At 39.0% G+C, this 21739-nt stretch overlaps 1 protein-coding gene across 2 annotated transcripts in view; it reads right to left on the reverse strand.

Moving 5' to 3' along the window:
* Window positions 1-21739, reverse strand: part of RBMS1 (RNA binding motif single stranded interacting protein 1) — a 74409-nt gene that overhangs the window by 17996 nt on the left and 34674 nt on the right. For both annotated transcript variants that reach the window (XM_084265740.1, XM_084265739.1), the window contains exons 4-6: window positions 19759-19850; window positions 6256-6413; window positions 2961-3040 (exon numbers count right to left, since the gene is read on the reverse strand). In XM_084265740.1, the coding sequence (XP_084121866.1) occupies window positions 2961-3040; window positions 6256-6413; window positions 19759-19850 (330 nt within the window). The remainder of the gene's footprint in view (window positions 1-2960; window positions 3041-6255; window positions 6414-19758; window positions 19851-21739) is intronic.

Raw genomic sequence — 21739 nt, forward strand, 5'->3', positions numbered from 1 at the left:
GTTCAAGTGGTGAAACTAATACACCACTCCTAGGAGTTCTAGGATTATACCAACTTGCAGTGCATTCAAAAGCACTCCAAGCTATCAACGTTCCTTCTTCCTGACTGAAGACAAATAAGGACACACTAAATATTGAATATATTTTGTTAAGTGAATATGGAGCCAGAAATAAAGCCTGAGTAGCTTGTTACATCTGGGTTCAGCTTGTTCAGTGTCACCAACACCTGGTCTCTTACTCAACTCAACAGCCAATGCTGTGACTGTGCTGTGCTACCTCTGTCCCTCTCAGGTTCACAGAGGTTTTTCTGTCCTGTCTTCTCATGCTCCTGAGCTGGTTTCACCTACACTTCCTATAACTGTGTTTAACCCATTCTTCCATTTAAATCCAAGCTTAGTTAAAATAACAAAGCTGCATTATGAAAGCATGTTTTTGTTGAACAGATGTTCTTCCTCCCACACCTATTTCATTATAGGCCCGTCTCTCCTACCCTCCTCATCCTGATAACACTGTTTTTATAGCCAGCTCCCTTTGCTGATTTTAGCCAAGTTTCTAGGACACAATGTTTTAATTTAAACATAGTTCCAGTTCTACGATTTTATTTTTTATGTATTTGAACTTGCTCCACTCCAACCCTGAAGGATGCTAATCTATTTCAAAACATTTCCCTAACCTTTGTTTGTCCAAGAGCTTTCCCATTATATCCACTATTCTCTGTGCAGGTAGTCCAAGACCACAGTCACCCCATGACTGCCCCACACTTTGGCAGCCTGCATTATAATATTATGCATAAGCTGCATCCTCTAAAAAGATTCCATTATTGGGCCTGTTCTTGCTATGTGGTAAGGAACTCCAGGAAGAATTTGAACTCCATAAAAACCTTTCCAAGGACAAATGTAACTTCACAGCACCAACATGGAAAAGTAGAGTTGGGGCTGTACCCTGCACCACAAAATTGTGTGTCTTAATAAACAAGGTTGTCAGGACTCCTTTATACACCTAATTAGCTGTGTTTTTCAGAGTCATGGAGGGTGGGACACATCTCACTTAACTAAATGTCTGAAAGACAGTTACCTAGTTCTGAGCAATAGATCTAGACACTCAGTAATCACAAGGACAGCTGACAGCAAAGATACAGCAGTCTTGGGAGGAGTGTGCTGCTTCACGTATTTTAGACAAGAAAACCCAGTAAAATGGCAGGTATGCTCTACAAGTTCAGCCTGCAAGGTGGATTACATCTTCAGACCCCTCTTTAGCATCCACTTTCTGACAATCACCAGTTCTGTACAAATTAATCCCACTTTTCTGGTAAATGTTTTCCTCCACATTGCAGAAATCATTCTTGCAGTTCCATGCAGCAACTTCTTATTTCTACCTGGCTGAACCCGATCATACAAGGGTGCAGCTCCAGCTTCAGCAATGGCCAGTAGAGCCAGAACATATTAGCAATGACATGCTTGACAGCTCATTCACTGAGAACAGGATAATGCAAGTGAAAGTAAACCCAAGCAAACTAAAAAGCACTAATAGGAGGTTCTGTTACAGCTTTTTGCTGGTTCTACTGGAACAGAAACCCCTACATGTTTCCTCTTGATTTCTCCATGCTTTTTACTCTTAATTACGTCCAAGCCATAGCAGCTCTATAAAACTAATCACGGAGGGTGGATCAGAGCACTGTCAGCGTTCAGAGCAAATCACTTCATGATCTCTTTGCCCCTAAAGTGATTTTCCATCCCATAAAACACAGATTGCTAAATATATGAAAGAGAAAAGTAAATGCTACAGCCCCTACATATACCAGAGTTTTAAGTAAATGATCTCAGCAATCAATCTCAACACAAAGGATCTGCAAAAGCCCAGCCAGGGAAGTCAAAACCCTGCGTTAGAATAGTGTTGGTGTAGGGAGTGGTTTCCTGTGCTCTGAAGCAGCTTTCCATCCCTACCGCAGCACAGGCTGCCCTGCACTGGAATAATCTTTCAGGGATGAGAGATGTACGTAGTTTCACTAAACAAGCTGCATTCTTGTCTGCCTGCTGGGCGCTGCTTTTCTCTTATTCAGTGTCAGGATCTGGCTGCAGAGAACATTTCAGAATCAGGATAAAGGTGGCTTCAACAACCACATCGACAATGAAATCCATAAAAGTCACACTTGGGATTCTCAGTAAAATGGTTACTGAAAGCTGCCTGGAATGTCAAGCATGAATTCTTTCCTCCTTTATTGTCCTCTTTTCTTTCCATTTTACTCTGCTGGTCTGAATTTCCTTTCCTCATTTTTATGTGTTTCTGGAATATACATTTTGTCGCTTAGAAACAGTGCTGACAAAGCAGGCAAACTGATGAGGAACTCGGTGTGATGACAAAGTTGCCCTACGTAGCTTCTCTGCATTTTGCCTTGCACAGTATTTCTAGAAGTAACATTCTTCACTGACTTCCTTCCATCTTCCTGAAGGACCTCAAAGCCTACTTCGACTCGAGAGTCACAGCTCCAGAGCAAGAGGAAGTGCCTGGCATTAAGGCACTGCTGCAGAATCTTTTTTTTTCCCTAGTGAAATCTCTTTTTAAAAAATTACTTCAAAAATATCATCAACAGATGGCAAAATAGTCCATTTCTGTGTCTCTCAAAAAAATACTTGTCCATGGACAACCAGCCAAATTCTGTTCTGATACACATACAACACATACTTCAACTGGGATTATGTGGGATGTAAATTTGTGCACAGCTGGTTTAAGGTATCGTAGCTGCTAGTCTGAACACTACTAGATTCCTAGAAAAGGTTTACAGTAGAAAAATGATATACTGTGTTCCAAGTGAGCAAGTATTACAGTCATCCAACAAGACACAGTTTGATTTTAATAAGCCTGCCTCTGAATGAGAAGCCAGATACAACAATCAGCGTAGCAGGCTTCCACTCTGTAAGCAGTAACCCATTCATACATCTTGTTAGAAATATATGCAACATACCAGAAACTCCTGCTGGTGTCTTTATGAATTTTCCATTAAAATGAGCAATCACTGCTTCACATTTTTCTGTTGACTCCATCCTAAGAAAATAAAGAATAATTTGCATAAATTAAACACTCATCCAGATTCCCACATTTGTGATTTTTTTAAAGCATATTTCTTGCATTTTCTTGCTTTGCTTTTGTAGCCTGCTTTCCCACATGTGAGCAAGAGAAAGGATGTTTTCTAAGAACACAGAACTTCAGAAAGGTAAAACTAAGCTCAGTTAACATTTTATGCACTATGAGACCAAAGCCAGCACCAAGCTACAAGGACAATACCCTGATTTACTGAGACATAAGGGAAAAGGTAACTTGGAGAGCTGCAGTACAAAGAGCCTATGCTGTCTTGAAGAAGCAGAAAGACCAACAGTCACTCATAAATGAATCCTTTGTCTCCACGATATATACAACAAATGTGAATGCCACTTTGAGAGAGGATTCTGAAGTGTCTGTACAGTTTAAGAGTAATAAACTCAAATATCAATGTGCCTAGCTGCATGGCCCAAACTGCCTTTGCAGCTTGTAGCTTATACTTACCATCCCAACTAAATGATGTACCCGTCTCTTTTTAAGTGTCTCCAAGTAACCTCCAAAACAGGAACCAATAACAGCATAGCTCTGACAACTAATGAGAATTTACCCAGCATCCTGAACAGGTTTGTGCACTTATGTTGTCAAAACTAGACTTAATAGACTGGATGGACGACTGGTGAACTACTGCTAGTCTGGGAGTGGCTCCAAAGGTTGAAGCTACATCCTTTTGTGGTAGTGTGGAGGTGTCAGTCCTAACTGCCACCTTGGACTAAGCTGCAATGGATGACTGAGACGTGCAAGTATAAGCACATTCACTTTAAAAGAATATCTTCTGCATCAGGATAATATTGAATAGAGACTTTCTTTTTGTTTTTTTCATTAAGTTCTGGAATTCAGATCCGTAAGTTAAGCCAATGGCCTCAGCTGCAAAGCAGCAGTACTAAAAATTACTGAGCCTTGGCACCTTTGTAATTCTGTAGCTTTTCTGCACGGGGCAACAAAATACCGCCATAGACAACAAGCAAAAACATTAAAAAACTAAACAAGAAGTGTTCTTCATGGGTTCAAAAATGCCTTCTAGAGAACTTTCAGAAGTTCTGGACTGTTGGATCTGCATCAAAGAAATTTTTTTTTTCTGACATGAAACAAACAATATAATTTAGTTTCAGACTCAAGTCTGGACTTGATAAAATATATTACCTCTTATTAACCTAATAAAATGCTCCCAGAGGCAAAAAATTAAAATCTTTATTTAATGTCTACATGTTTCTTGGACAATTTTAACTAACTATTATTTTCCAAAAATGTTCCAATACGTACCTTGCAGAAGGGGAGAAATTCTGATTAGATATGACTGCAACAGTTTATTCTATACATTATGTATAATATATGTATGTAGTTTAAAAATGTATATTAAAATAACTTCACATTTATGTATACATATAAAACATACGAGACATAATACTGAACATATTGAGAAAACATTTACGTTAAAACTAATATCTTCTAATGTCTTCAACGTAAGTGAGGTTTTGGATACATACATGTCTTTTGGACTTTTACATACAATTCTAAACCACTTCTGGCTATATTAGAATAAAAGCACTCCTAAAATACCACTAATTCAAGGTAAGGTTGGTAAGCAAGTTTAGGAAGAAAAGACTGAATAAATTCATAATACATACTGAATTTTAGTGTGCATTCTACTGGATTCTGCCTGCCCTTCATAGCGTCAAAAAGCAAAAGCTGCATTAAAGCAAGTGTCTGTATTTTTCAATACTAGTAAATACAACTTTGGGGTAAATATTGGTTTGTACATCATCCAAAAACACAGAGACATATTCTGTGTATAACTGTATGCAGTTCCCACTCAAAAACTTATGCATATGCTTATATGAAAAAAATACAAGTGTACAAATAAAATAAAAATGCCTAATTAAATTTACACACAAAAAATATTATAAATGCTTATTGATTTATTTAAAGGGGACAGGGAGAAATTTTGGAAGAAACCAGAGTTAAAGGAATATCATTCCACTTTTTAAAAATTTTACTCCTTTGTTGTATCTTCTTGAAACTCAACAGTTTACCAAGCAAATAAATCAGAGTGGAGGGTGTGGAGGTAATTTTTAAAATAAATAAATAAATAGCTGACTCACAGGGAAAACAATCCCTACAAATTCTGGCTTCATCAGGCAATATAATTTGTCCTGTGCATTAATTTTAGGTTCTGCAGTTCGTTCGAATACAGAGCTAATTTAATATTGGCTGAACATCTGAATTACTGGAATTTGACCGTTAAGACATTTACACCAAATATTCAGAATCCCAATTCTTTGCTGAAAGCACACCCCTATTTTTGCTGATGGAAATCTCCAATCTAAAGCCTGCAAATTTTGATTGCCATACTAGGTTTTAAAGCAGGACTTAATAAGAGATAGAAAAGTGTCAGAAAAGCACAGAAAAGGTTTTGCTGAAGAGACCCCAGAACAAATAACCGAATTAACTAAGAGAAAAACTAGACTCACATGTACAGAGTATTTGGGAGGTATCTACTAATTTATGGAAAATATTGTTGATTTGGGAGAGATATTTGACCAAGCTGTCAAATATTTTAAGGTGAGATTTACTGTAAGTGAATAAAAATATTTTCTTTCCCAGATGACAACATGTTAATGAGCCAGAAAATTCAAAGGGCTGACCTTCAAAGGGCAATGATGAGTTGATTTTCTCAGAGGAACTAATGAAGAAAGAAAAAAACCCAAACAAAACCAGAGGAGGGGAGGAGAGGTTCTTCTCTTGGTCTCCAGTCCCAAATTCAAGCCTCAAAGTCACGAAATGTTCCACAAGTTTCTGTGAACTACTGCACAACTCTTGCTCAATGGCTCAGAGATCCAGGAGAAAGTAGTACAGAGGAGGAAGTGGTGGAGAACGAACTCTTACTCTAGATAGTCGAACTCTTACTCTAGATAGTCATCCAATAAAAGCAACCGATTCAGATTTACTCATCTAAGCGAGATGAGACAGAGACATATTTACTTTACCAAGGGAATAATTAACAAAACAGAGCTGGTATCTCCATCTACATCTCCTTTTTCTATAAAAGCTTGATCATTTTCAATAATGTTGGCCTCTTCCTCCCATTTCTGTCTTTTTAATTAAAAAACCAAAAAGAAAGAAGAGGGGAAAAGCTGCCAGGGCAGCTAACTGCACTGAAGTACCTTGCAAAGCCAACACCACGGCTTGTCCCGCTTGAGTCCCGCAGTATCCTCGTAGAGATGACCTGCCCAAACGGTTTGAGCATGTTCTCCAGCTCCTGCTCATCCATTGAAAGCGGCAAATTGGAAATGTATAAGTTAGTCGGATCTTGTTCTTGTTGCTGAAAGAGAATTTAAAACAATTGTTACTGTTGTTGCCACTGGAAAGACATTCTTAATATAAAATATAACAATTACGTATAACTACTGGTACAGATTTCTACTTCTCAGGTCCCTTTCTAAAGGCTGCTCTTCTCTAGTATGAGTGACCTCCATATTCTCTCACTGTACACAGCATTCCTGAGAATAGCTCCCCTTCTCCTATTACTGCTGACAATGACATTTTTAAGTGGAGATAAAGGTGAATAATTGACCAGTTTATAGTCTCTGTTACAACTTCATGTTTCAGATTTTTCTGGAAGAAAAAAAAAGGCAAAAACAAGACAAAGGAAAGAAATTAGCCAACAAGGAAATAGAAGACTGGTGGAAAGACATTTAAAAAGCCAGATGTAAATTAAAAAGAGAATAGATTGGAATGACAACTTGAAAATAACACAGGGGAAAAAAGGAGACAATGCTTTTAAGAGTATGTACATTGCCAGAATAGGCTGATACACACAGAAATGAGTAGGGACACTGTTGACTTCTCCCACATAGGAACATTTTGATTTTTCATCAAACTTTTACATAATATATTTAGATAATACAAAAACTTTCTCTAAACAAAATGAGAGACAAGGGTAAACAGGAGATAAGGGAGGAGACATAGTCCCATCTTTGCCATTCCCCTGACCTTAGGCTATCTGCTTTGTGTAATCTATGTATGTACCACCAAATTCCATCTCAATCAAATAAACGTGTTTGTTGAGATTTATTGTTTCCACTGATTCTTCAGCTGTGGTTAGGGAGCATCTCACATCGCTCTCATACCCCTAACTCCTGGCCAAACTCCCTGATGAAATACATCCTGCATCTACACAGATCTATATTAACTTGACCCTCACAGTTGTGCAAAACTTTGATGTTGTCAGTGTGGCACCCTGTATAGATATAGTCTCTGCAGAACATTTTTGGCGTTAGGAATTACATGACCTGAAACAAACACAATTCTGCTGGCGTATCCCTCAGTGTATTTTCATTCCATACGAGAGGGTTAACTGATTTACAGGGGAGTTTGAATCAAACCAGAAAACAAAATGCAAAACCACAACACCTTCCTACTCAAATTAAAGCATTTATTAAAGTCATGATACCTGTATGGATGGTGATACCTTCTGACACAGATTAGACATCAATTTGTCCTTAAGCTGCCCTTACATTAATAACACTTTTGAACCTTTGGTAGTATATTGCATTATTTAATAATCTCCTATCCTGGATATTAGCTCTCAGCTGGGGTTTGTTTTCCCTTGGACAAAAAAAGAAGAAAAAAAAAGAAAAAAAATAAGGAGTGGAGGCTGGGGAGGGAGGTCATGCCTTTTAGGCACAGAAATCCATTCTTATATTCCAAAACCTAAAAAAAACCCCATAACCGTTAAAAATGAAGAAGCAAATTCTGTGCTTATGGACCTCCACTAATTGCATTTTCAAGCCAAGTCTCACATTCATTTAAAGAGTCATTTCAAGTTTTCTGTAGAGACTTTTAAGAAATGTCAGCATCAAAGGACCTACAAATGGGAAGTATGTTCCCATTACACCCTCCTGATCTTCACACCATGCCATGGACACGACTAATTCCTAGCCACACTGAAATCACACACACCTTATAAAGCATACTTTTCCAATGTCCAAGTGTTATCCCCGTCAGTCCCTTAACAGTCCATTAGAAATGGCATTTGACTGCTAAGTATGTTTTATCCTGCGTTACCTAGTGGGAATATGCACCCAACAGAAGTTTGTGATTTAAATTATCTGATTCCTCTTTCATATTAGAAAATCAGTTCAAAGAGAAGACAAGAAAATGGATTTACTGAGAGGTTGGAACTGATGTTAACATTCATTACAGAACTACTAAGTCAGAAAAGACCTTTGAGATCATCAAGTCCAACTATACCTGTCCTCTACTAAGGCATACCCTTGAGTACCTCATCTACCCATCTTTTAAATATATCCATGAACGGTGACTCAACCACCTCCCTGAGCAGCCTGTTCTAATACCCAATGACCTTTTCAGTGAAGAATTTTTACCTAATGTCTAATCTGAACCTGTCCTGGCACAGCTTGAGGCCAATCCCCCTCGTCCTATCACCTGTCACTTGGGCAAAGAGACCAACACCCACCTCTCTAAAACCCCCTTTCAGGTAATTGTAGCTGGTGATAAGGTCTCCTCTCAGCCCCCTCTTCTCCAGGCTAAACAACCTCAGTTCACTCAGCTGCTCCTCATAAGATTTGTTCTCCAGCTCCTTCACCAGCCTGGTTGCCCTTTCCTGAACATGGGCCAGGACCTCGATGTCTTTCTTGTAGTGAGGGGCTCAAAACTGAATACAGTATTTGAGGTACAGCCTCACCAACATTGCTGGGAAGTCTTCAACTGTGATGGGAAAACCTGCTATACAGTAGTGACATCCTTGACATACAGTCCACATTTCCTCAGGCAGGAATGTGAAATGAAGACAGCTTTCATGTTTTTAGAATTAGTTTGTTACTTAGACTGCATTAGTCAATTTGGATTTGTACCTTGAGATGTGCAGGCTTACTTCCTTCTTTAATGAACTCTATTAGCAAAAGCTTTATAGGAGGTTTTAGCCACAAGTATTGCAAAATTGCATTTGTAACTGTAGCATAATTTCCTGAAACTCAGAATAGTATTTGAAAGAAAAAAAAAAAAAATCATTTTTTTTTTCACTTTTTATTATAAACGGTAAAAGATAATGCACACAAATATCTTAAAACTTGCCTAAAAAATACAGAAACAGTATACAAGCTGGAAGACCAGACCCTTTGCCTATTTTTATCTAATTTGTTACTAATGTTTTTATTCTATATCAGAAAGTCTGAATTATATTATAAAAAACATTCTCACTAAAAAGCCTAAGAAAATTTGGAAAGATAAAAAAGGCCCCATTTTGCTCACACTAATAAAAAAGTAATTTACATGCAAAAAAGAAATGCTTACATTCAGAAACACCTAGCAGAGAAAGATAAGGCAGTCAACTGAAAGATGTCAGAGCAACCTCTCATCCAGGTAACTGGGGAAGATGACGTTCCCCATCTCTCGGGCTCTGTTCCAGCCTAGGGTGTTACTATGCTTTGCCTTCTACAGGCATTATATTCTGATTCACAAGCTTTCCTTGCCAAAAGGGATGCAAAGACCTGCTGCGATTCACTCTAACACATGAAGATGTTCCTCCATACACACTGGGAAGCTCTATTTTTTAGCTGTTCACCTGGAAAGAAAACTTCATACCACAAAATCATGTGACAACATTGTTAGAGAAGGGAATTCTCAACTTTGAAAGAGTATTAGTGACTTCACCACTAAACCACACGGCAAATGCTTTAGGAACGGAGAAAAAAAAGCTCATCTGGTGAAAGTGTTCTAAGGAAACCGCTTTCTCTCAACAGAAAGCATTTTGTGATGGAAAAAAATGACTTGCGGCCCATGAATCAATCTGCATTTTGTATTAGTAACTACATTGGGTTTTGGTCAGCTGTGTGCTGAATGAATGACTGGAAAGGCCTTACTTCTGCTTTCCTGACCCTTTCTCTATGTCAGTCTATTACAGCCTGAACACTCCCAGGGATTCAGTTATTTCTGCTTTTGATACTTTGACAGAACATACTGACCACAGTGGAAAAAGGGGAGTTTGAAGATACGCCTACATATGCCCATAGCTAGAACTGGTAAAGACATCAAACATGGGAGAGGAACAACAAGAGCAGGTGAGGATGTCACACCGGGATTCTGGGATACAAGCTGAAATGTCATTTACCTGTAATTGTCCCAGAACAAAACAGCTCAAATGCCCACAAACACATTCCACAGAGCACCAAGGCTGTATCTACACAGCAGGTGCAAACCCACAGGTACACTGGGGAGCAGCAGCAGTTCAGCTATAAGGACAGATCACTGAATATCTTACAGATCCTTATGATCATCGAGTCCAGCTGAGTCAGGATAGATTCACGTAATCCACTTTATCTTCCTTGAAAAAAAAAGACTACCATTGGTTCTCTGAAGACCTTGTTTACTATACTATGATAATACTGTTGGGTTAGACCTAAAGCAAGACTAAACTCTTCCAGGAGAGTATGTGGAATTTTATACAGTTTGGCAGCATAAAACATATGCTTATTAATGTGCAAAACACCTCCTCTTCTCCTGTTAATTACTTACATCATCATGCAACTACTATCATCTCCACAAGACTACTACGCCCTTAAACGTCTATCTGGGTACACTTTGGGAGATCATAAGTAGCAAGTCATTTCCTTCCCCTTAGGACATGGTGGATTTCCAAGCTGACTTCCAAATGGCAACCACAACTAGGATTCCCCATCCATCTTTACCCTGTCGTACACAAAATGCACCTTACAAGCAGATGTTTGCTTTTATACAAGGTTTTGTCACGGAAAATGATTACATGGTTAAAAAAATCAGGAAGTTAGGAGAGACACTTTTAAACTCATCCTTCTGCCTCTCTGGCAAACAGCAATTGAATATATTAAGCTCTGTGACTGACTGACTTCCTCACTGAAACCTGCCTAACTATAGTTCAATTCACATGGTTATCAGAGTTTTGTTTCAGGAGAGAAAAAATAATTCCTTTGATACTGAAGTTTCTCATTTTTACTCTGGAATTCAGAAAAAATACATGCAAACATAACAACTCGCACCAAACCTTGCCTTCAAAGGTAGGGTTTTTTCCTGTGCTTATATTTTCCTGTCCTTAAGCCTGCTTTCACCTTAGAAATCTTACATCTCTTGAAATAATTTGTACCATTTAATGGGAATGATTAAAAAGAGCTACTGAAGTCAGTGGAAAGCTTCCTACTTTAGGCTAGCAAGCTAACATTAAAATATAAGCCAATGAACCATTGAGAGCTTGGGGTGTTTTTTCAATTCTATGTGATTTTGGAAAACTGCTTAAATTTGAGAGTCTTCACATCTCTTGGGTTCTCCTCAGTTAACAGAACCTTCTGCAGGTCCTGAAAGACACTGAAAGTGCTCAATATTTGAAGAATATGGGCAACGTCAAGGAATTTGTGGGCTACTCTACATATCCCTATTACTGAGGAAACTAAGTCATCTTATTTTTAGGAATTCACATCAGCAAATTTCTATTGGTTTCTTTTCACCAAACACCTCTAGCCACATCTCCAGAACTTCTATAGCAAAGCATAATAACAGAGAGATGCAGAACAGTGCTCTTGCAGATGAATGCACTTATTCCTAAAAAGCATTAATTTAATAAGCTGACTATAAGATGCTGTATTTCTTATATGAGAGATAGGAATAATCAACTGCTAATGCTCATTTCTGTAGAAAAGTGGTGATCAGGAGTCCTACATAATGCAAAATGCTCCACCATCATCTGAAAGCAATTAACAAAAACCTCCCTGTGCGTGTGGAACCATTCCTAAACTGCAAGCCAGAAACTTGGCAAAACGATAAGACATCTGTTTTCTCTTGCTCTAAGTAAGGTCAGAGCGAACAGATAGCCATTCAGGAACATGTGACTAGGCACTGCTCACAGCATGGAAGATCCTCTGGCTGATAGGGAACGGATTAAATGCTTGTCTGCCTTCGTATAGAAACTACTTTAAAATTTACAATTGGCCTGTGTCTCACTGAAATATGTCTGTTTTAGCCACAGTTTTAATACTGTCTGACCACAGGCTGTTAACAAGACAATTCAGTGGAAAAAAATCACTGCCACAATCTTCACTTGTTCTCCAGAATTGCATAAACAGTCTATATGATTAATAAGCTGAACATTTTAATTCATCTTCACAGGCACATCTGTATTACAAAGAAGAATAAGAACTGTCTGAGAAGGAATTTTGAACTACAATAAGCACTGTGTTCACGTTTGGAATCAGAATTTCACTGCAACCATCCGTTCCCTTTTTACTCCTTGGCATTCTTGCTTTCTCTTTGCTAGAAGGGTACCAAGGTGCTCCTGGGGTGTTCTGCATCTTGCTCACAGATGCCACTGTCCTCAACAGAAAGATGAATGAGCCCACCATGGTTCACAACAGGGCACTGGACCCTCGTCTGAACAAGCCACAGCTCCGCTTCGCAACTGAGATAAGACTTTTGTGGGTTGAAGCTGTGTACTCAAGGGAAGTGGTTGCAAACGGTCTGGTTTAATGCAAATACAATTCCTGAAATGACGGTCATTTAGCCCCCAGGTAAGCAAAATTTGACTTACCTTCAATTTATTTTATAATGACTTTTAAGAACTTTTATGAATGAAAGGAGGAAAATTTATTATATTTACTGAAACTAGTCTATTACAGTAAGATTTAGTACTATTGCTTTCAGAAAGTAGTACAAACTGGGTAAAAAGAAAACTTTTCTTACAAAACAGTCACTGAAAACTGCTGTAGAAGTCTGCCTTAGTTAGCTCCTGTTTGCCTGTAATCTGTTCCTTGGCATTCAGAAGCCCAGATGCAGAATTAAAAAAAATTGCAATATGCCTACCTTCTCTAGTCAGATTAAGGGCACTAGCTGCCATGGTAACCTAAACTTACTTTCTTACTTTACTCTGTAGGAAAGAAAACTGATTTAATTCTCCAGAAGGTTGCCACAGTGAAGACAAGTACAAAAAGTAATACATTATTAAAAGCCATAAAAGTTAGCTGTTTCTCATTTTTACTAAACTCAAAACCATGTTCTTCATCAACAACATAAAGGAAGACTGCCTTTAATAGATTATGTTTACTAGCTGTGGAAAAGCCTTGATTTCTGTTTCAGAGATGAGGACAAGTGGGTAAGCAGCCTTTCCCTCCCCAAACCCTGTACCTGCTGTGCATTTCACACTTTATATAGTGTGACAGTTCCAAACATGCTTGAAAAAAAGTCACCTAAAGAAGTCTAGAACATTACAAAACACACATTGAACTTAACTGGAAAGAAAAAAATAAAGCTACCAGCACATAGGGAGTGCTGCACGAGTCTGCCTTTGTAAACATCAGATTGCAAATTTGTGTCACCTCTGGGTTCTGGAGGATTGATGTGAACTCAAGACAATGGGTGAATATTTATCACAAACTAAAACCCAACCTCAAGCAACAACTTTTAGAGTTTGGTCTGTTGCTTTGAGGGCCAACAGACCACTCCAGGAAACGGAAACTGCTTCTTAAGAACAGTGGAAGAGGCAGTACATCATGGTATAGCACACTTGGCTTTGTCATCACAGACATTCCTCTGAGACAACTCAAATAAGAAAAAATTTTGAAAATGGCCTTAATTTTTTGTACAAGCCTAAAATATATGAAAATATTAAGTGATTTTTTAATGTGAGAGCTAATGCAATATTCTTGTATGGAGCATGCTTGATTGCTTTCAGTGGACATGAAGATTTTAAAGGGAAGGAAATTACAACATCAATTTGGAGCCCAAATTCCCAAAAACGTGCAACTGTGGGGAAATCTCTGAATGGATAAACAATGAGTCTTTCCCCCCAGAAAGCACATCAGGACATGAAACAGCATTCCTTGGCTCAAATTAATGAGGTTACTGACCACAGAAATCCTCAACATCCACGACTGCTTTCAGGGGTGCTGTATTAAGCAGCATACATTTCCTAAAGGAAAGTTTGGTTTCTACAGAAAAAGATAAAATAGGAAAAGGCAAGCTGGAAAAGAATTAGTATCACTTTTTTGTTACACATGGTCTTGATGTCCTTGTAGTATAACAAAGTTGTATAGAGTGAACTATAAACCTCATGAACAGAGAAAGAATTGTGGAGGAAGCATGAAGGAAGCCAAGGTCTCCAACAACATAAAATCAGGAGGATTGGGCTCACTGAGTCTGTTGTATTTTTACTTTTTATATTTACATATTAGTTCACATCCAAAAGAATTAAATCCAATTTTAGATTTAAAACGGCCACTTTTCAAACCATATGAAACACAGTTACTTCAGTAACTACAGTTGAACTGAGTTAAGTAGCACTTGATGATACAGAATTTTGTCCAAGCGCTGACTCAAATGCCTTATGTTTAGTTCAAGGTCAAAAACTTGAGGATTTAGGTGACTCATACTTCCAAAGCATTTAGACCTCACCACCTCTAAAGCATCCCTTACACATTCTCACTACAAGAAAAACATTGCAGTGCTGGAGCATGCCCAAAGAAAAGCAACAAAGCTGGTGAAGGGTCTGGAGCACAAGTCTGATGAGGAGCAGCTGAGGGAACTGGGGTTGTTTAGCCTGGAGAAAAGGAGGCTGAGGGGAGACCTTATTACTTTTAACAACTACCTGAAGGGAGGTTGTAGTAAGGTGAGGGTTGGTGTCTTCTCCCAAATAACAAGTGAAAGGACAAGAGAAAATGACCTCAAGTTGCACCAGGGAGGTTTAGATTGCATATTAGGAAAAATTTATTCACTGTGTTATCAAGCATTGGAACAGGCTGCCCAGGGAAGCGGTTGAGTCACCATCCCTGGAGGTATTTAAAAGACATGTAGATATGGTGCTTAGGGACATGGTTTAGTGACGGACTTGGCAGCATTAGGTTTACAGTCAGACTTCATCTTAAAGGTCTTTTCCAAACTAAATGATTCTATGATTCAATTTTTTAAAATCTCCATTCAAAATGCCAATATGCAGTAGATTTTCTGTGTGCATCTATCTTCCTAAACAAAGTAATTTGCTATCTGCTCTGAACAGCGTAGAAACCTACAGTTATCTTACTGATTTTGCCTTCAGGGTGGGGGAAGAGAAGAGAAACATTTCTCAGAAAATTCATTCTGACAGCAACCATAACAACTTTTCTAACAAAGAAAATGGGCAAAGCTTTTTGACTCTAATACTAACCGTACATAAGAATGCACAGCTCTGTAAAATCAGAGCTTTTAAAGTTACTATTATTATTGGTTTATTATCAAAGCACTCCTTTAGGAGTAAGGACAATAATCTAAATACATTTCAAGAAATTAAAATTAATGAGAATTAAAAAACGTTAGACATTCAGGCACTTAGTAACCAGCTTTGAAATAACAGTACTCTTGCAAGACATGTATCTGCTCTTTCTGTATCTTATCTCTAGAGAAAGAGATAAGCTATTGGTTTTGTACTGGGTCCTGAGGCAAACTGGCTACCACTACAGCTCACATCATAGAAACAGAATCATAGAATAGCATGGGTTGGAAGGGACCTCAAGGATCATAGAGCTCCAACGCCCCTGCCACAGGCAGGGCCACCAACCTCAGGCCTGGATCTACACAAGGTTGCCCAGGGCCCCATCCAACCTGGCCTTGAACACTTCCAGGGACGGGGCATCCACTACTTCTCTGGGCAGCCTGTTCCAGCCCCTCACCACTCTTCCTGTAAAAAACTTCCCCCTAGTATCTAATCTAAACCTTCCTTCCTTTAGTTTTAATCCATTCCCCCTTGTCCTGCCATTGCCTACCCTTTTAAAAACTTGAATCCCCTCCTGCTTATAAGCTCCCTTCAGGTACTGGAAGGCTGCAATGAGGTCCCCCCACAGCCTTCTCTTCTCCAGGCTGAACAAGCCCAGCTCCCCCAGCTTCTCTTCATAGGGAAGGTGCTCCAGCCCTAATCATCTTTGTAGCTCCTCTGAACCCCCTCCAACAGTTCCACATCCTTCTCGTATTGGGGGCCCCAGACCTGGACACAGGACTCCAGATGTGACCTCACGAGGGCAGAGTAGAGAGGGACAATCCCCTCCCTGTCCCTGCTGGCCACCCCTCTTCTGATGGAGCCCAGGATATCATTGGCCTTGCGAGCTGCAAGAGCACACTGATGGCTCATGTTAAGTTTCTCATCCACCAGAATCCCCAAGTCCTTCTCAGCAGGGCTACTCTCAAGAAGCTCTTCTCCCAGTCTGTATCTGTGTCTGGGATTCTTCTGGCCCAAGTGCAACACCTTACACTTGTCAGTGTTGAACCTCATTAGGTTCCCCCGGGCCCATCTTTCCAGCCTGTCAAGATCCCTCTGGATGGCTTCCTTTCCTTCTGGGGTGTCTACCACACCACTCAGCTTGGTGTCTTCTGCAAACTTGCTGAGGGTGCACTCAATTCCATCATCGATGTCATTGATAAAGATGCTAAAGAGCACTGGTCCCAAGACAGACCCCTGGGGGACACCACTTGTCACCGGCCTCCACCTGGACATAAACCCATTGACCACCACCCTTTGGCTACGGTCTGTTAACGAGTTTCTTATCCACTGGATGGTCCACCCATCAAATCCACATCTCTCCAATTTAGAGATAAGGATCATCTCCTGATCGCTTTCTACAGCCATTTGCACACACTGAAAAATATGTGACAAGAGTGAATGCTGGCAATACTCAGTGTGAAGGGAGGAGGGGGCAATAGCCCACTACTTCCACGTTAGGTTTCCATTCAAAAGCTACTCCCATCCCCTGGCAATGCATTATCACCTTACGTAAGCTCTTAGCAGCATTGTCCGACCAACAGGAATCATTGGAGGCGTCTCCACTGCAGTAATGACCAGAAAATATTGTTAGCCAGCGCAGAACACTTCCCAAGCTCCTCCTTCTTAGTCAATTGTCCCCAATTCAGATCTCAGAAAGCAGAATAACTCAAGGCATACTGAAGACATAATGTTTCTTGACTGATGGTCTGACACTGGGTTCCTTCACTGATACTATCACCATGACATCTCCTGAGGGGTGGCCACTTCTCCACCAGCAGTGATATTCCTAGAACATAATTGGCAGGATTTGGCCCAAAGCCATGTCTCAGGCCCCAGGCCCTCCTGGTCTGCCCAGCAATAGCCAAAATATAGTGGGTGAGACTACATTTTTCTGGAGTCAAATCAGCTTGGAAGCAGACCACTGAGTACAGCGTGATCTTATAACCCACGGACAGGAAAAGCTCAAATATTTAAAAGTTATCTCAACAAACCAAATAACAAAGGTTTTAATATATTTATAATCTGAACCACTTCTTCTAAACTAGTATTTGCAGATGACCTTGCTAATGTGAGTAATTTCTAATTCACCAACATACAGCCTCTTTCCTTCCACTCCACCTCCTGAATGAAGGTGAGAGACAATCATCTCCTCTGGAAAGAGGGCAAGAATACTGAGGAGAGGTGCTGATGGCTGCCCCTGGGCACAGTGCAACACCACCACCTTCATATGGACAAATCCTGCCAACAGGTATTTATTTCTCTTTGAAACTGAAGCAGTTGTGGTGGTCAGCAAGGAAATCCATTGGCCAGACAACTGATAAACCCCAGCTCTTTCCCTGTGATTCCCTGCGACATTCACACTCAAGCCTGAACAGTTTCACTGCAACTAGCCCACTTGATGGTAACACCCAAAAGGATAAAATATTAAATACACAATCACAAGAAAACTTCTATAGTGTCCTGTACATGAAGAGTCTCATTTGCTCATCCTGCCAAAACAACTATAAGTGACAGGCAATTCCCTGTCTGGAGAATCCAAGAGCAAACAGGATTTTTCAGACAAAAGGAGAGCAGTAGTGCCCAGGAAAAAAATAAAAAAGAAACGAAACCCAGTGGCTCAAAATAGGCAAAAATCAAAGCACTCAACCCTTAATCACTTGTGACTGTTTGTTGTGGTACTGTTCATCAGGTTACTTTTTTAATAATTCAAACACACTTTCCATTAAGAAGCAGAACAAGTTTCACCAGAATGCAAACTTTATAGCTACAGATTTCCCACAGGCCGTCAGGCTTGACACAGTGTCAGAAAGATCAATTAAAACTGTCAGGTACTATGGCACACACTTTTTATTAATGCTAACAGAAAGAAATATTAGTAATATTCTAGCTAACTGTCAGAGGAAATGAGTCAGAAAAAGATACTATGGGAAAAAATAAGGAACTATTCATTAATTACTATAGTGAATTATTAGACCTTCTCCATCTACTCAAAAAGGCAAATCAGACGTCAAAATTCATTAGGAAAAAGAATTTACACGACTTGACATTCTCTTTTTTCCTCTCCTACCTAGATATCATATCCATAAGATGGCAGACAGAAGCTTTGAAAAATCTGCTGTATGTTTTGGAAGTACATACCCAAAACCTAAAGATTAATTAAAAGGTCTTTATTACACCTACATAAAACCTTATAAAAGAAGAAAAAAAAAAAAAGGAACCTCAAGCATTTTCCAGTAAGCATGTATGTTTGTGTCATGGCTGTAATGAAACATGCATTAAGTATGAAACATATGGTTTCCATTTTGTTGCCCTGGAATCCATCCAAAGACGTTTTATGTAGTTAGCTTAACTGTTCTCCTCAGCTGAGAAGCTGTGGAAAATATCTCATCTGAAAAAAATCTGTACCTAATGGATAACTATAAAAGATTTGCTAGAACTGCAGCAGACTACTTTATTAAAAAAAGCCTCCAAGATAATCACTTAATTACTAGATTATTTTTTGTAATTAGAATATAATTTTCTAACACAAAAAATTTGCTTTAAGAGGTACCATAAATAACATGGACAGATTATTTTGGTGATATTTTCTTTATTTAATAAATTTATACCTGTGTTTATGGCACCCTGTTGGATCCAGGCCATCTGACCCAACAAGAACGCCTGACAAAATCATTACTAATGTATCATCTCCCTGATTTTATAGATTTGAGAAACCTACCTTGTGCTGAAAAAGCACTGTTCTAAGGATCACTTTTGGCTAATAGCTGGATTCAGAGGAAAGGATCAGTAAAAATACGAGACAAAGAAGATCAGATTTCTTTAATTTTAATAATGCTTGTGCTTGCCCTGATGCAGAAATAGGTTGGGAAAGAGTCGGCTAAGAATTTCAAGACATCTATCACAAAATTTAAATTTTACTTATATAAGTAACAGAGAATACACTAGAAAGGCTGAAGACAGAGTCACAAAGTTAAATTTTGCCATGCTTAAAAATTCATCCTCAGTTTGTGAGGCTGCTAACCTCAGTAACAAGTAGGCAACTTCTAAAATCTTTCATGCCTTAGTGCTGTGAACTATTTCAGTTCCTGGAATTAATGTTGTATTTAAACCGTTAAGCCTGCTGTAGTTATTACAATTTCATTGCTAATCTTTCTTTTGAGAAAGCCAATGGAAAAACAGTATCATAAACAAACTCATAAATCCAACCAGATCAGGGTGGAGACTTTTCCTTGTTATGTTTCTTTATTTCCTTAGTTGAGATGAGCTACCTTAATATACCCTCTGCGTGCTCTGTAAAGGGCCTGAAACTTGAAAATCCACATTGCTGATGCTCTACTAACATACAACCTTGTTCATCTTCACAAGCTGTTGCAAGAATTATCCCGTTACTGTAACTCACCTTTGCCATCTGTGCTTGGACTCCACTAGCCTTTAGAGCAGAAACTGCCTTCTGAGCAGCCGCTGGGCTGTCGAAGTCGACAAAACCGTAACCTGAAATGTAAAAACACACTTCATAAACCAGGTGGCAACCAGCTTATAATCAAACAGTTAATATGCTACCAGCATGGTTATTGAATACAATTTTCTTGTTGTTGAAGAGGGCTAATTTGAACTCCAAAGTTCTTTGTGTAGTCCCAAAAAACCTATCTGTCCTTCAACCTTGAACTGGTGGGGACCCTACCCCAGAGGGACAAGTCCCTTCTTATGCCCACTCATTATTGGGATTTTGTTGAAATTGCTAACAGGTGGTATGGTGGTTTGCTTTATGTTATCTGGTATGTATCTTCTAAAAGCCAGTGCGACATCGTCATGAGTTTATTTCACAGAGAGAGATATCACAAAGTAAAGCATAAGCACTACATTTTCTAAACTAAATTCTCTGTCCAGTTTCAGTAACTGACTAGTAAGCCTCTAAGTTACATGTCTTTTATGCAAAGCTTGGAGAGGAATTTATTTTAAAAGATTTATGTCTGCTGCATTGCAACCCAATTTTTGGTTAATTAATTACTTCATTGTATGTACATAAAATAGTTAAATTTAAAAACTGAGCGAATACTCAACTTCAGTGAAATCAAGTGAGTTTTTCCCACTGTTGTTACTGAAACCAGGATGTAAAAAATTGTCCTGAAAGCATTTTCTATGCCATCTAATATAATCCTTAAATGCTAAAGTAAACTCAAAGTTAATTGCAACAATTTCTATATATTTTCAGTAATTTCTTTTCTTATTCTGTACAAGAACGTACAGCTAATGGATTCCAGAACACCTGAACAGCAATATGCCTTAGCCTTTACAGACACTGACCTTACAGGCTGGGATTTTTAATGCAACCTATGAAATGATTCTCACCAAAAAGCAGTCAAGAGTTTGGAAGACACTTCCCCTAGATACAAAACTAACTCGACATTTTTCAACCCCCTTCCTTCCCATCAGTGAACAGCTTTAAATATTAAAAGGAATCCCTCTCCAATGTCTAAGGTGGGTTAAAAGAAAACAAACAAAAAAGTATCAGTTAAAAGAAGTCCTAGAAGAGTAAAAAATGGAATTAATTCTTGAGAAGGTAGTAATACTGTCTTACTGAGGAGAAAAAGGTTGCGTAAAGATATAAGTGAATCAGTTTTGAAGTCCTTAAATCAGGAAAAACAACTCAAGCGGCCTTGTACATCAGTGCAAGTTTATTTAACCTGCCAAGAAGTTGAAGAAAGCAGCATATTGTTCTGTGTAACATGTGGTGTTGTGGACTGTTAAATCTTGACATGAAACAGAGTGAATTAGCTCATACAAAGTTTTGTGCTGCCAAGGCAAAACTAGCTTTCCATCCCCAAAACTAGCTCTCCAAACCCATGACAACACAGGTTATCAACACTACCCCACTGCAGCGTGCTATACGGATGAAGTTACATTCTGATACCAAGTGTGCCATTCCAGCTGGCTTTGCCATCTTCTAGGTGATATATAAACTCAATTCCTCATCACACCAGTTAGTTTAAATCCCATGGTACGTTTTTTGGGTTTTTTTTGGCAAGAGACAGAGATGCTGTCAACCTTTTGGTTAAAATCCAGTTAGATATCTCCATTCTGCCTACTTATGTTCCTACTGCAATTTCAATGACACACAGTGAGCTTCCCTGCAGCCTTACCTTGCTCTGTATTGTTATAACAGACTGTTAGGTACTGCTTTTTACCAGTGAGATTTTAAACCTGTATTGGAAAAGTCAGCTTAAATCTCTTAAAACATTAATTTGAGAATTCCTGTATCACTGACTGAGCTATTGAAGCCTTCAGGAACTGGGGGAATGGACAGACTAAACCAGTTAAGTGCTGTCACACTTATCAGCAAATTAAAATAATTGAAAAGGGCATCTCTTCTTTCCTAGCCA

This window comes from Gallinula chloropus (assembly GCF_964237585.1).
Source record: "Gallinula chloropus genome assembly, chromosome: 5".
NCBI classification, from domain to species: Eukaryota; Metazoa; Chordata; class Aves; order Gruiformes; family Rallidae; genus Gallinula; species Gallinula chloropus.